Genomic DNA, 11,507 nt, shown 5'->3' with positions numbered 1-11,507 from the left:
ATTCAAATTAAGAACATGCTCCATGTTAAATATGATTTCAACAATGATTCCCATAGATGTTTTAAAAAGCACCATAAAATTTAAAAGACGAAACCCGGTATACAAATGTATACATAATTAACGTCAGGAAACGCTCTTTAAAAAATCACGTATCTATTAGTGTGGACCTCTGCAGCATACTGCAATTATCTCCTGTAGGCGGCGTGGCGTGCCTCCAACAAGGGCTGCAGGCCTGTTTTGTGGGATGTTCACCCATTATTCCTTAAGAGCTTAACGGAGTTGTTTGCTATTGTTGGGGATAATTCTTCTCTGCATCGCGCACTCCAAATCATTCCTGTGGTACTCAGTATGGTTGGTATTTGACCTCAAAGATGGTTGTTCCTTTCTCAGAACATTGCCTTTCTGCAATAAGGTTCAGGTTGCCATAAGGTTCAATATCTCAGGTTGCCAAGGAATGAAAAACTATACGCATGGGCACGAAATGCACCCAAAACGCGGACTGACCTTGCAAATGCACCCCCAACATGCCCACGCATACTCATTTGATAATATAATATAATATAATATAATATAATATAATATAATATAACACGATTTTTACAACAAGGATGAATACCTCTGGTGATGAACAAGTATCAGGCTGAATCTGATCACGTGGCACTAGTTCATACTCAATGAGTGGTAGACTTTCATAACACAAACAGTTTATTCTCGTAAATATTGCATGTATAATGTAAAAGCAAAGAACTACATTTATTAATCAGAGTCATTATATTTGACATAATATTTTACATCAGAAAATTTCCCTAAACTTAAACTTTCAACCATCTGAATTCAAGGTGTTGCTGTGCAGGCACCGTTTATGAATTACTGGTATGTCCCCGGACGGGGTCTAATCCACGCACCCCCTGCTCCGATGGCGGACACTCTAGTTTCAGTCAGAAGCCACATAAAGGTAAAATAAGGAGATTTAGGCTCTTATGACAACATTGTATTTAGCAATAACTGCAATCTCCCTGCTACATATCTGTTTTCCTCTTTTAAAAACATCTCAGAGTATTTCATTATTTTGTCAATTACTCTAACTGGCACCCGCTTTTTAGTCCTTTTTAAATCTGGGAATGGTTCACGGTTAGCCTCAAAAGCTCGCAGTAGGAATTTTCCGTTGGTTGTTGAAGAACTGTCCAAAAAAAAACAAAAAAAAAACAAACTAATTTTAGTGAGATTGTTTGTTCTTTAGCCATGACACAGTAATAAAATTGGCTGGAAGATTACGAAACGCGAGTTTCAGAAAAAAAAAAAATCATATGGATAGCGTAAAATCTCATGCCATTACTCATTTGTATCTGGTAACAGATACAGTAGAGATTCCTTTTTCAATAATCTCCTCGCAATGCATATCTTAATACGACGTTAATAACAAACACGACTGGGTCTTTGAACAAATCTGAAGATAAGCTTCTTATAACCATGCGACTTATTCAATTGTGTCTGTTTACAGTGACTTAGTATTATCTTGACAAGGTATATCCAACTGGCATCTAATTTAGCCTGAAGTTAATAACAGCTGCATCCGCGGCATGTCGAATAATAATAATAGTAATAATAATAATAATAACAATAATAATAATACTTTTGTAACCGTTGAAAATAGTTGCCGAAAATATAATTACCGAATATATACCAGTATATGCTTCTGACAAATAAAATAATCAATAATCCTATGAATGCGAAAGTTTGTAATAATAATAATAATAATAATAATAATAATAATAATAATAATAATAATAATATTTTTGTAACCGTTGGAAATAGTTACAAAGTTGTCAAAATATTTTACAATATCCCTTGTGTCATTTTGTCATTTTTAAGCTATTCTGGCGAAATATTTGTCCTACAGACACGACGTAGGTGGGATTAACAAAGCTGCCACCAATGTCTGCTTGCATACCGTTTAAACCCCATTTCCATACCTAGATTGATCTAACAGAATTGACCCATCTCCGAGGGGTTTGTCTTTTAATTGCTTTCAGCTTAAGCGGCTTTTAGCATTTCAGTATTTTAATAATATTATAACACTGTTCCTGATTTTGTCACTGAAGAGATTCGAATAAGAATTAGGGAAGGGGAACAGCTATTATAACGTGATTGTTGTCTTTTTCTTCCTTAATCATTTCAAAGCTTTTGATAGGAATTAGGAAAATGTAACTATTAGTTAATAAACTGTCATCATTCGGCAATTACTGCCCTCTCCTTGCTACATATCTATTTTCCTCTTTTAAAAATATATCAGCAATATTTCTTTATTTTGTCAATTAGTTTTACTTGCACTCGCTTTTTAGTCCTTTTCAAATCTGAGAATGGTTCACGGTTAGCCTCAAAAACAATCAGTAAGAATTTTCTGGTGGCTGTTGAAGAATTGCCCAAAAAACAAAAACTGATTTTAGTAAGATTGTTTGTTGTTTAGCCATGACACAGTAATATCATTGGCTGGAAGATTACGAAACAGGAGGTTAAGAAAAACATATCATGTGGATAGCGTAAAATCTCATTTCATTACTCATTTTATTTGGTAAAAGATACAAAAGAGATTCCTTGTTCAATTATCTCCTCGCCATGCATGTTTTATTACGACGTTATTAACAAACACGACTGCGTCTTTGAACACATGTGAAGATAAGCTTCTTATAACCATCGGATATATTCAATTGTGTCTGTTTACAGCGACTTAGTATTAACTTGACAAGGTATATCCAACTGGCATCTAATTTTGCCTGAAGTTAAAAACAGCTGTATCCGCGGCATGTCGAATAATAATAATAATAATAATAATAGTAGTATAGTAGTAGTACTTTTGTAACCGTTGAAAATAGTAACCGGAAATAGAATTACCGAATATGTACCAGTATATGCTTCTGACAAATAAAATAATAATCCTAGGAAGGCGAAGTTTCGTAGTATTTTTAAGGCCAAATAAGCATTGCACATGCACATATTTAAAAGTGAAAAATTGAATTTTCTTAATGATTTGCTCTTAAATCTCTCAAAAGGAACAAAAATTCTAATTATTAGTTTGGCATCGCTATGGTCGTAATAAGGAGGCACGAGCATTGATTTGGAATCAGAATGAATGCTCAGTGATCGGCCAGTTGTCGGCACGTAAAGTATTATTATTTTTTCACTCTCAAACGGGGCCGTACTGCTGGACGTAGAAAGGACGCCGTCCAGTGTAAAGGGGGCTTTAGAAATGGTTTATATTTTTACGACCACCCACGCCTTAGAAATGCCGTTGGAACATCAGAGCCTAACGCCTTTTTTCAGTTGCTTTACCATAAAGTTTTCGTTTGATACCGGTCCGTTTTTGTTTTATTTCATTTAATTATATTTTTTAGGAAGTACTTAAACATTAAAGAGCTGACCCCAGGTTATATGAGACTCACAGCCCAGCACACCCGGGCTCCTATCCTAGGTTACTGAAATAAATAGGGCATTGATAAAACACAAATTTATAATATATAATGAATGCAAAATGCATATCACGTGTCTAGGCATTGCATTCATAAACCAAATTTATTAAATAAAATAAATGAAAAAACAAACAAACAAAAACAAAGTGATAAACAAACAAATGAAATGAAACGCATTCAGGTAAGCAGAAGACTGTGCATAAAAGATCCTGATGTAATGAGAGATCTTGGGCTCGTGAGAGCTGTTTTTATTTTAACTAGAAGTATGAGGTCATTCTATGATGTTATGGTGTGAACTGCATTTTCATTTTAATATTTACACACACTGGACAATTGTGTCACCCCTACTGAACCAGTACTTTGGGGGAGATAAATGTCTATGGAATTATGTGCTTCTTGTATAATTTTATTAACATCAAATTTCACAAAAAGACCAACAATACAATTCCATGGTACAGCGGTTTTATACTCATTAATCACATTATAAGTAGACCAGACATTATACCTTTGATTACTCTGATTCAGGGGGTGACACTTCTGTTGTCCAGTGTGTGTAGCTATACTTAGTATTGTATATGAACACTCACGATAAAACCGGTAAAAATCAAAATAAAACTTAACTTGCAATTTTTGTGAGAATAATTCCGTTTCTATTAAAGTTTAATAATCCCTATAATTTAACCTTTGGATTCCGTTCAAGTGACATCTTAATTTTAATCCTAATTTTAATCCTCTTGTCATTTCGATGAGAGCAATGTGAATAGATAATTAATGCACCAACTTTGCTAAATCTACGTTAAGAATTGCATTTACCCGGCATTACATTGAAAATATCGATGACCAGAATGTATTGCATGCAACCATCAACATTTTCATTCAGACAATGTGCTCTTGACGTGCTCCTTGTCTAACAGTAAGTCAGATACGTTTTACGATTCCATGTTTGTTCGCCACCAATTTCGGCTGACGTAAAAAGTTTGTTTTGTGCAATTAGATATAGCTTATTCTGTAATCTGTCATACTCTCTTGAGTCTTATTTTTTGTCTTTACGTTCGAAAAACGTCATCAGTACTCTTGATGATGCAATTTTTCCATTAACTTCTTAGCGCCCGCCCGGCGAGACTTTTTAATAATATGCCGGGCGACTTCTATAAAAGCAGACGCATAACGTGCTGAAAAAGGATTTGAAACACTCAGCGGCAGCTGGCAGTTCTTGCAATGGATTTGCAAATGCGGAGCAACAAGCAGCGGCATTTTTTATTGCTGCATCTGTTTCTTCGAGGAGTCTTAGGCATGGAGACAGTCAGCCCACAGACATGGTTCAGCGTAACGAACACCCAAACCTTTCCCGACCACGATGATACCACCTCACTTAGCTCTGGTTTAGATAGTCGTTATTCAACGGAAGCAGAAATTTCCTCCCACGTTGATGTCCCAGACAACCCGCCGCTACAATATCAGACTTCTTCAACAGCAGCCAGTTTCACCGGATCCTATTCTGGTGTAGATAACAGTGATGTGGAAGCACCAGTGACAGAGGCCCCATTGAAAGAAGTCTCCGCTGACGGAAGGAGCTCACCTCGGAACGAGACAAAGGCTCCTTTTCCGTTAGACGCGAGAAGGGAACAAAACGACTCTACGACTTCAAATTTCACTAGGAGCTCACTTCCGCCTGGTGAGTACACAGTGACACTTCGGGATGGCACTTCACTTCCTCTTAACTTGCCGAGAACATTTTGCTTAGGGAGCACTGTAGTTCAGGCAGGTGAGTGCTTCTGTGACATCTTTTGCGGTTTGTTCCAAGACTGTTGTGCCACTGACTACTGTAAGAAACGTTCTTCATCGGTGGGCATGCATTTAAGCTCAAACAACATTGCATGCATCAAGCAGTCCAGCTTGCATTTTTCTGGTCTTAATCCCCAACATTTCTGGATGGTGACATCATGCCCAGATGAATGGCCCAATGATACCGTTCGTACTAAATGTGAAAGTCCGCGAAATACCAGTGATGTTGACCGCATTGTTCCTGTGTCTGACTTGGCAACAAATTTGACATTTCATAACGAACACTGTGCAATGTGCCACGGTATATCTGATGTGCAACAATGGGGTTTTTACTTCACATGTCCCGGATCCTTATCTTTTGGCATTGACAGTTTTTTCAACATTATAGATGGAGACGATTTTGTGGAACAGGCAAGATCAACCGATGGTTGTAGTTTTTTCTTTCGCCCTCCAGTCGACATGCCCGGCAGACCGTGTATTCCATCTGATCTCATGCCAATTGTTGCAACATGGGGCCGAGGCATCACTGCATTGCAGTGTAGTCGCAGAGACGCCCACCCAGAGCTCAAGGAACTTTGTTGGACAGGACCAATTTCCGTCACTTATGTTCAGTGGTGGTCGCGGCGCTATTATGCAAGAAATGCCTTTTGTTGGCTTTGTATTTCGCCCAAGCATCTTCTGACGCATATAAGAAATTGTACAGTTTCTGGTAAGTTTATATCTTTTTGTCTCAGAAGAAAGGTGCAAACTTAAACTTACATTGTATACATCAAATATGTAAACAATAGCTACAACATATTCTACAAAAGTATTTTTAACATTTCAATATTTAAACAATATTATAACACTGTTCTTGATTTTGTCGATGTAAAGTTTCGGATATGAATTGGTAAGGACAAATTGTATTATAAGGTGATTGTTGTATTCTTCTCCCTTCTTCAATCCAAATCTTCTGATAGGAATTAGGGAAATGTAACTATCTGGTTGATAAACTGTCATCATATGGCAGTTACTGCTTTCCTTTTGCTACGCATCTATTTTCCTCTGTTAAAATATTTCAACAATATTTCTTGATTTTGTCAATTAAACGTTTTTGGTAGGATGTACAGAGTTGCTTTTGTTTTGATTGGGTCATAATTACGTCTATTTATATATTCCGTGCACCATTCGAAGATTACACTCTAATTCCAACGTTAAAATATGTAATAGACCAGTGTGACCAGGGTCGCTTAGGGCGCATTTCCATAGATTTCAGATCGATTTATCCCCGTTTGGAGTCTCACTAGATTACTGTCAGATAATCTGGCTTAAATGTCCGTCCCGCCTACTACAAGCTCTAGTAAGATCGATCTAAATCTCTGGGAATGGCCTCTTAGAGATTTTAAACGAAATATGGTGACTGGTCTTATTCCCCGATGGACTTAGTAGGCACGCCCCCTTCGATTACTTATGTAAACAAAATGTTCTCTGCGGCGAACTGTCATTTTGTTTACCACCTTGGCACGCGCAGGGAATTATGTTATTAGTGCTTCTCACTAACTGCAGGTTAAATCTGTGTCATCTGTTATTTCTTTTAATTTGCTGTGTCGCGTGGTCAACTATTGAAAAAAGTACAGTGTATTATTTGTTTGAACATTGCCAACAATTCACTCTGTCTCTTTTTATTTCAAAAAGAACTGTTTTAAATTTTGTGTAAATAGTATTAATAGAAAATGAATAAATAAAGGAGGAAAGAAACTTGGCAGAAAACCCAGCGACTTGTATTTTCATAAAGTAAAAGTTACAGTCAAACGAAATAGATTTGTTGAAATTCCAGTAGCAATTTACATAAAATATCAGTAGCATCATCGCAACATGTCCGTAGTAGCCGAAGAAAGGACGAAGCAATTAAAATAGTAACAAAGAAATAAATATCGATATCGTAAACAAGCTTATTAGACGTAGCCCCACTTTATACAAATCACATGTACTGAAAAATGAAAAAAAAAAATGAAAATAGTCTTGTCAGAAAGTTCCTTGTTCTAAAGAAGCACGTCTTTGGGTCTGTTTGAGACCTGTTAATGTGAGGCCGGCGGGAAGGAACTAACATAAGAATGAAAAACAGAGGCCTCCCCCAATTACCATTATTAACGTATGAATTATATAATTTATAACCCATGCCCTCGTCCCTGTTCTCTGTAATCCAAGAAGTAAACTGATTTCTGGTCAATCAGTACCCTTAATCCTGGGCTTCCTCTTTCTCAGATGAGTGTTGTGCAGAGCTCAATTTTAATAGGTTCAATTTTCTCAATATTTTAAGAAAAAACTATACATTTTCATAGATAATCATTAACCATGTGCCGCTTTTCGCAGTGCTGAACGACCCACGTTTTATGAGACACATCTTCAGTTAATTATCCGCAAGGTCTAATTGGGCTAGACTTTCTTCTTTATCCTGGTTAGTGCATACAATGTATTTCAACGGCTTGAGTAATAATAATAATAATAATAATAATAATAATAATAATAATAATAATATTTATTTATAGTCTAAAATCCAGCGTATGTTCAATAGACTTCACAGAATTTATAAAAATTCATAATTTAAAGGGAAAAAATTACTAATGGTCCTAAGATGAATAGAAGGAAAATTATAATAGAAAAAAAAATGATAAATGATAAAAAGGAAAAATGATAAAAAATAGATATATGAAATGGTTAAGAAGTGAAAATTAAAACTATGAACTAAGAAAAACTATTCGTAAAAAGTATTCTTACAAGAATTTAAAAATAATATTGCTTAAAAAGGCATTTTTCAACTTTTTGCTACTACTGTAGATACATGTATCTATCCCTTTCTGCACTTGGATTCGAAGATTGATTTGATCAAGGTTAATTTTAGGCTTAAATGACTGGCCAGTCATTATAACAGTGTCCATCTCCTTATAAGATCCAATGGATATATCAACATTAGGTACGCTTCAAATATATTTTAGGGCTTAAATCATTTTAAGGCGTACGTAAGGTTTTATAAGATGTGGATGTGAAAATAAGCATTTTTTTGGGTGGAGAATTGTTAACCCATGGAGTGCACCTTTAAGCTAGTATTATGGTGTTTGGATTTTCCAAAATTGGTACCAGTACAGAGTTATGGCGAGGGTCATAAAAGGAAGATTAAAGGTTGTTAAGTCGAGAAAATTCGTTAATATGAGTGTTGGCGGAAAAAGCCTGGCTTGGAAGGATTTAAGGATAATAATGGTCTAGAACTGTAATTTGAACGCCTCTGTCGGTTGAAAGGACAGTATGTCGCCATGTGTTCACGATGAGCTCGGCCTGTCGTTGGTATTCAAAACAAACACTTGCCATAGCCTAGCTTGTACCTTCTACGGTTGAATAAATAATATTTTCTTAAATATTGCACCCGGGGGGGGGGGGGGGGGGGGGGGGGGGGGGGGTTGGCGTTTGCACCTCCTTGCAAGCACTGTTAATCATGACTAAGGAAAACGGTGGCAATCAGCACTTTCAGATTCAAGAGATACTAGCAAATTTATCTGTTTTTCTTTTACACAGATCGTCTTTTCAGAATGCTGTGAATATTACAAAGTTTAAGCGAAAATACTATACGCTGAGGTATCCTTCGCAAAAATATATGTGACTTTTGCTGATTGTTTTCTGTGTACTGATAAATGCTAAAACCTACCCACAGAGATCTTGCGGGGAATCAAGATCATTCAAAAATACATTGTTTTGTGGGCTGAAAAAAAATGGAAGTTGATTGTTGACTGGTGGGGGGTGGAGATCTCTACAGAGAAGAAAGAAAACCCATAGTAATAGATTTTGCTTTAGAATTATTTGCCTCACTCAAAAGGCAAATGCATATAATAATAATAATAATAATAATAATAATAATAATAATTATTCAACTTTCCGTTAACAACCCCCGTATTATACTCAGTGTATCTTTTTATCTTTCCAGTATCAAGTCAATCCTTCGATCCACCAGGTTATACTGTCCAGATCGACACCTCTGGGGCGCGATATGAGAAACCATGTGAACGAAGCAGAGACCAGGTAAGCCGTTAATTTGAAGAAGCCATAGAGATAAAGGTTTTAGAGATAGGATTTCTGTTATGTTCTTATGACAATCTGCATTTTCTGTCCAGCAGAACACAGATGAGACAGAAGCATACTCCTGGAGTGCATAAAAAATTATTATGTAACACAAGCAATATGGTCACGTACGCATAGAAATTCTATTTAGGTTTTAGAGTAAACTAGGTGCCATATGTAGAAAATTTATAGCTGGTTATTTTTTTTAACATCATAAGACGCGGCTGCAGATAGCAATCATGTAATCCCTGCCTGGCAATATAGTGAAATAATTATACATCAATAATAAAAATGTCAATTTCATCCTATAAACAACTTATATCTTTTTTAATGTAGACTTGATTTTTAAATTGTGTATATTTGAGGTGAAACGCTTGCTTTCCAGGCACTTTGCAACGAAGAAAAAGACCAGTGTCTTACTCCTATACGGTATATGGTCAACGCTGATTTTACCATCCCAGTCGCGCTTATGTCGGAACGCGAACAGAAGGCTTCTGCAGCTGAAGGCATTTGTGACGTGGACATAGCTTATCTATTCTCTACCAATGTTATCAAAGCTGTCGGAAACGGGACATGGCGCTTTATGGCTGACCGAAACACGTGTACACAGATGAGCCGCAATGCAGCAAACCCATCACTTGTGGCAGTCTTCTACTTCCAGGTCAGATTAACCAAAATGGTACGTGGTTATCGTGAAGGTACCAAGCTGTTTGCTTCCTACCGGGCAGAGTTCTCTAAGACGCTGAAGGCTAGAAGAGAGACGGTCACCTTAAACGGCAGAACATATTTGGTCACCTTACTGGATTGGGACGCGGGCCGCTGCCCTGTGGATGTCGACGCGACACAACCAAAACCGCCGATAGAGGTGCATGACGGGAAAAATGGCACTGTGTCCTCAAGTGCCAGGGCTGGTCTGCGTGGTGATGCACTGGTACACGCGGTGTTTGCTATTTTCTCGGGTATTTTAGCTTGCGGGTGTTTGATCTAAAACATGCCGGTTTGATAGGAATATAGTCTTAGGTAGACTTGCGAACGTATTCTAGTCCCCTTGCAGGCCCGTAGCCAGGGGGGTTCGGGGGTTCGAAAGAACCACCCCTTTTTCTGGGAAAAGGTCCACTCTGGATAAAATTTGATCTAGGTACATGAAATTTTTATGGAAAAAGGTCCACTTTTTCAGAAAAATAACCCCCCTTTTGAAATTGCTGGCTACAGGCTAGGGTGGGCCATTTTCACTATACACAATGAGCTCGTACACAAGTAAGGGGAACAAAGAGCTTTTGTCACTAGATATATCTATTGAGTATCAGTTCATGTTCTATAATATTTTTTCTTTTGCACAACAACGTCGTTTCCAGTCTGTCTGGTAGGCAGCATATCATACCTGGACCTAATCCGATATGCTTTTTGCAATCAGCATGAAAATGTATGGTCGTCTTAGAAAACATTACATAGGCGATACACAAAACACGGTGAATTCGGCACACGCGAACTATATATATAAAAAAATAACAAATTTTCGTAGATACATGTAACTTTTGTCAGCTTTTATCATTTTATTTGTTGCGGCACGCACCCGCTAGAACGCCATTATTTCTGACCCGTCTCTCCTCCACGTTCTGCAAAATGCCACTTGATTTTATGCTTGGTGTAATTCCTCAGAATTAGGAGCTTCTCGGTTGATTCGCATGGATAATACTTTCTACCTGATGACTCTTTTAAAGGGGTCGAGCGTAACACTGAGTTACCATTAGAAATTGGTAATTTGTTTATATTGCTATAAGTCATTTTTGTGGTCCATAAATTTTTTATCTTTGCCTATTGGAAACAACATCAAAATGATAGAAATTATAAAATATGGAGTTGTATTAACTATTATCTATAGAGATACCTGGAGTATCTATTATTAGACGGAAATAATTGTACATGTCATTTTACATTGTACGTATATGTAAAAGTGTTTAGGTGTCAAGGTGTGAAGCAAGATGTCAATTTTTTTCGCATGAAATGATCGCCGAGGGTTTTGATTTAACCGCGCGATTGTAGAATAGGTGTTTTGGGATATAACTTGGTGCCGTTTGCACAGTTGCTAGGATAAGCTGACTAAAGGTACTGGCACACTTATTTCTTTTTATACTGGCATATACATGTATCAATATCATATTGCTT

General features: G+C 37.0%; 1 protein-coding gene across 1 annotated transcript; it reads left to right on the top strand.

Annotated features, from left to right (window-relative positions):
- Nucleotides 1-4,483: 4,483 nt before the first annotated feature.
- Nucleotides 4,484-10,329, top strand: LOC147759942 (uncharacterized). The gene is made up of 3 exons (XM_086995621.1): nt 4,484-5,961; nt 9,208-9,302; nt 9,727-10,329. The coding sequence occupies exons 1-3, from the start codon at nt 4,686-4,688 to the stop codon at nt 10,327-10,329; spliced, it is 1,974 nt and encodes a 657-aa protein (XP_086851747.1). The 5' UTR covers nt 4,484-4,685.
- The last annotated feature ends 1,178 nt before the right edge of the window (nt 10,330-11,507 follow it).

The sequence above is a fragment of the Lingula anatina genome, chromosome 9 (genome assembly GCF_051362555.1).
Source record: "Lingula anatina isolate TDL-2025a chromosome 9, LinAna3.0, whole genome shotgun sequence".
In the NCBI taxonomy this organism is placed as follows: Eukaryota; Metazoa; Brachiopoda; class Lingulata; order Lingulida; family Lingulidae; genus Lingula; species Lingula anatina.
Note: the sequence above shows the minus strand (reverse complement) of the source record. Positions and strands in the feature narration are given on the sequence as shown.

Excerpts from the sequence above, each read along its gene's own strand:
- LOC147759942 (XM_086995621.1), top strand. The coding sequence starts at position 4,686 with ATGGATTTGCAAATGCGGAGCAACAAGCAGCGGCATTTTTTATTGCTG. Across the intron at positions 5,962-9,207 it reads AAGAAATTGTACAGTTTCTG|TATCAAGTCAATCCTTCGAT; the intron begins GTAAGTTTATAT and ends TTATCTTTCCAG. Across the intron at positions 9,303-9,726 it reads GTGAACGAAGCAGAGACCAG|GCACTTTGCAACGAAGAAAA; the intron begins GTAAGCCGTTAA and ends CTTGCTTTCCAG.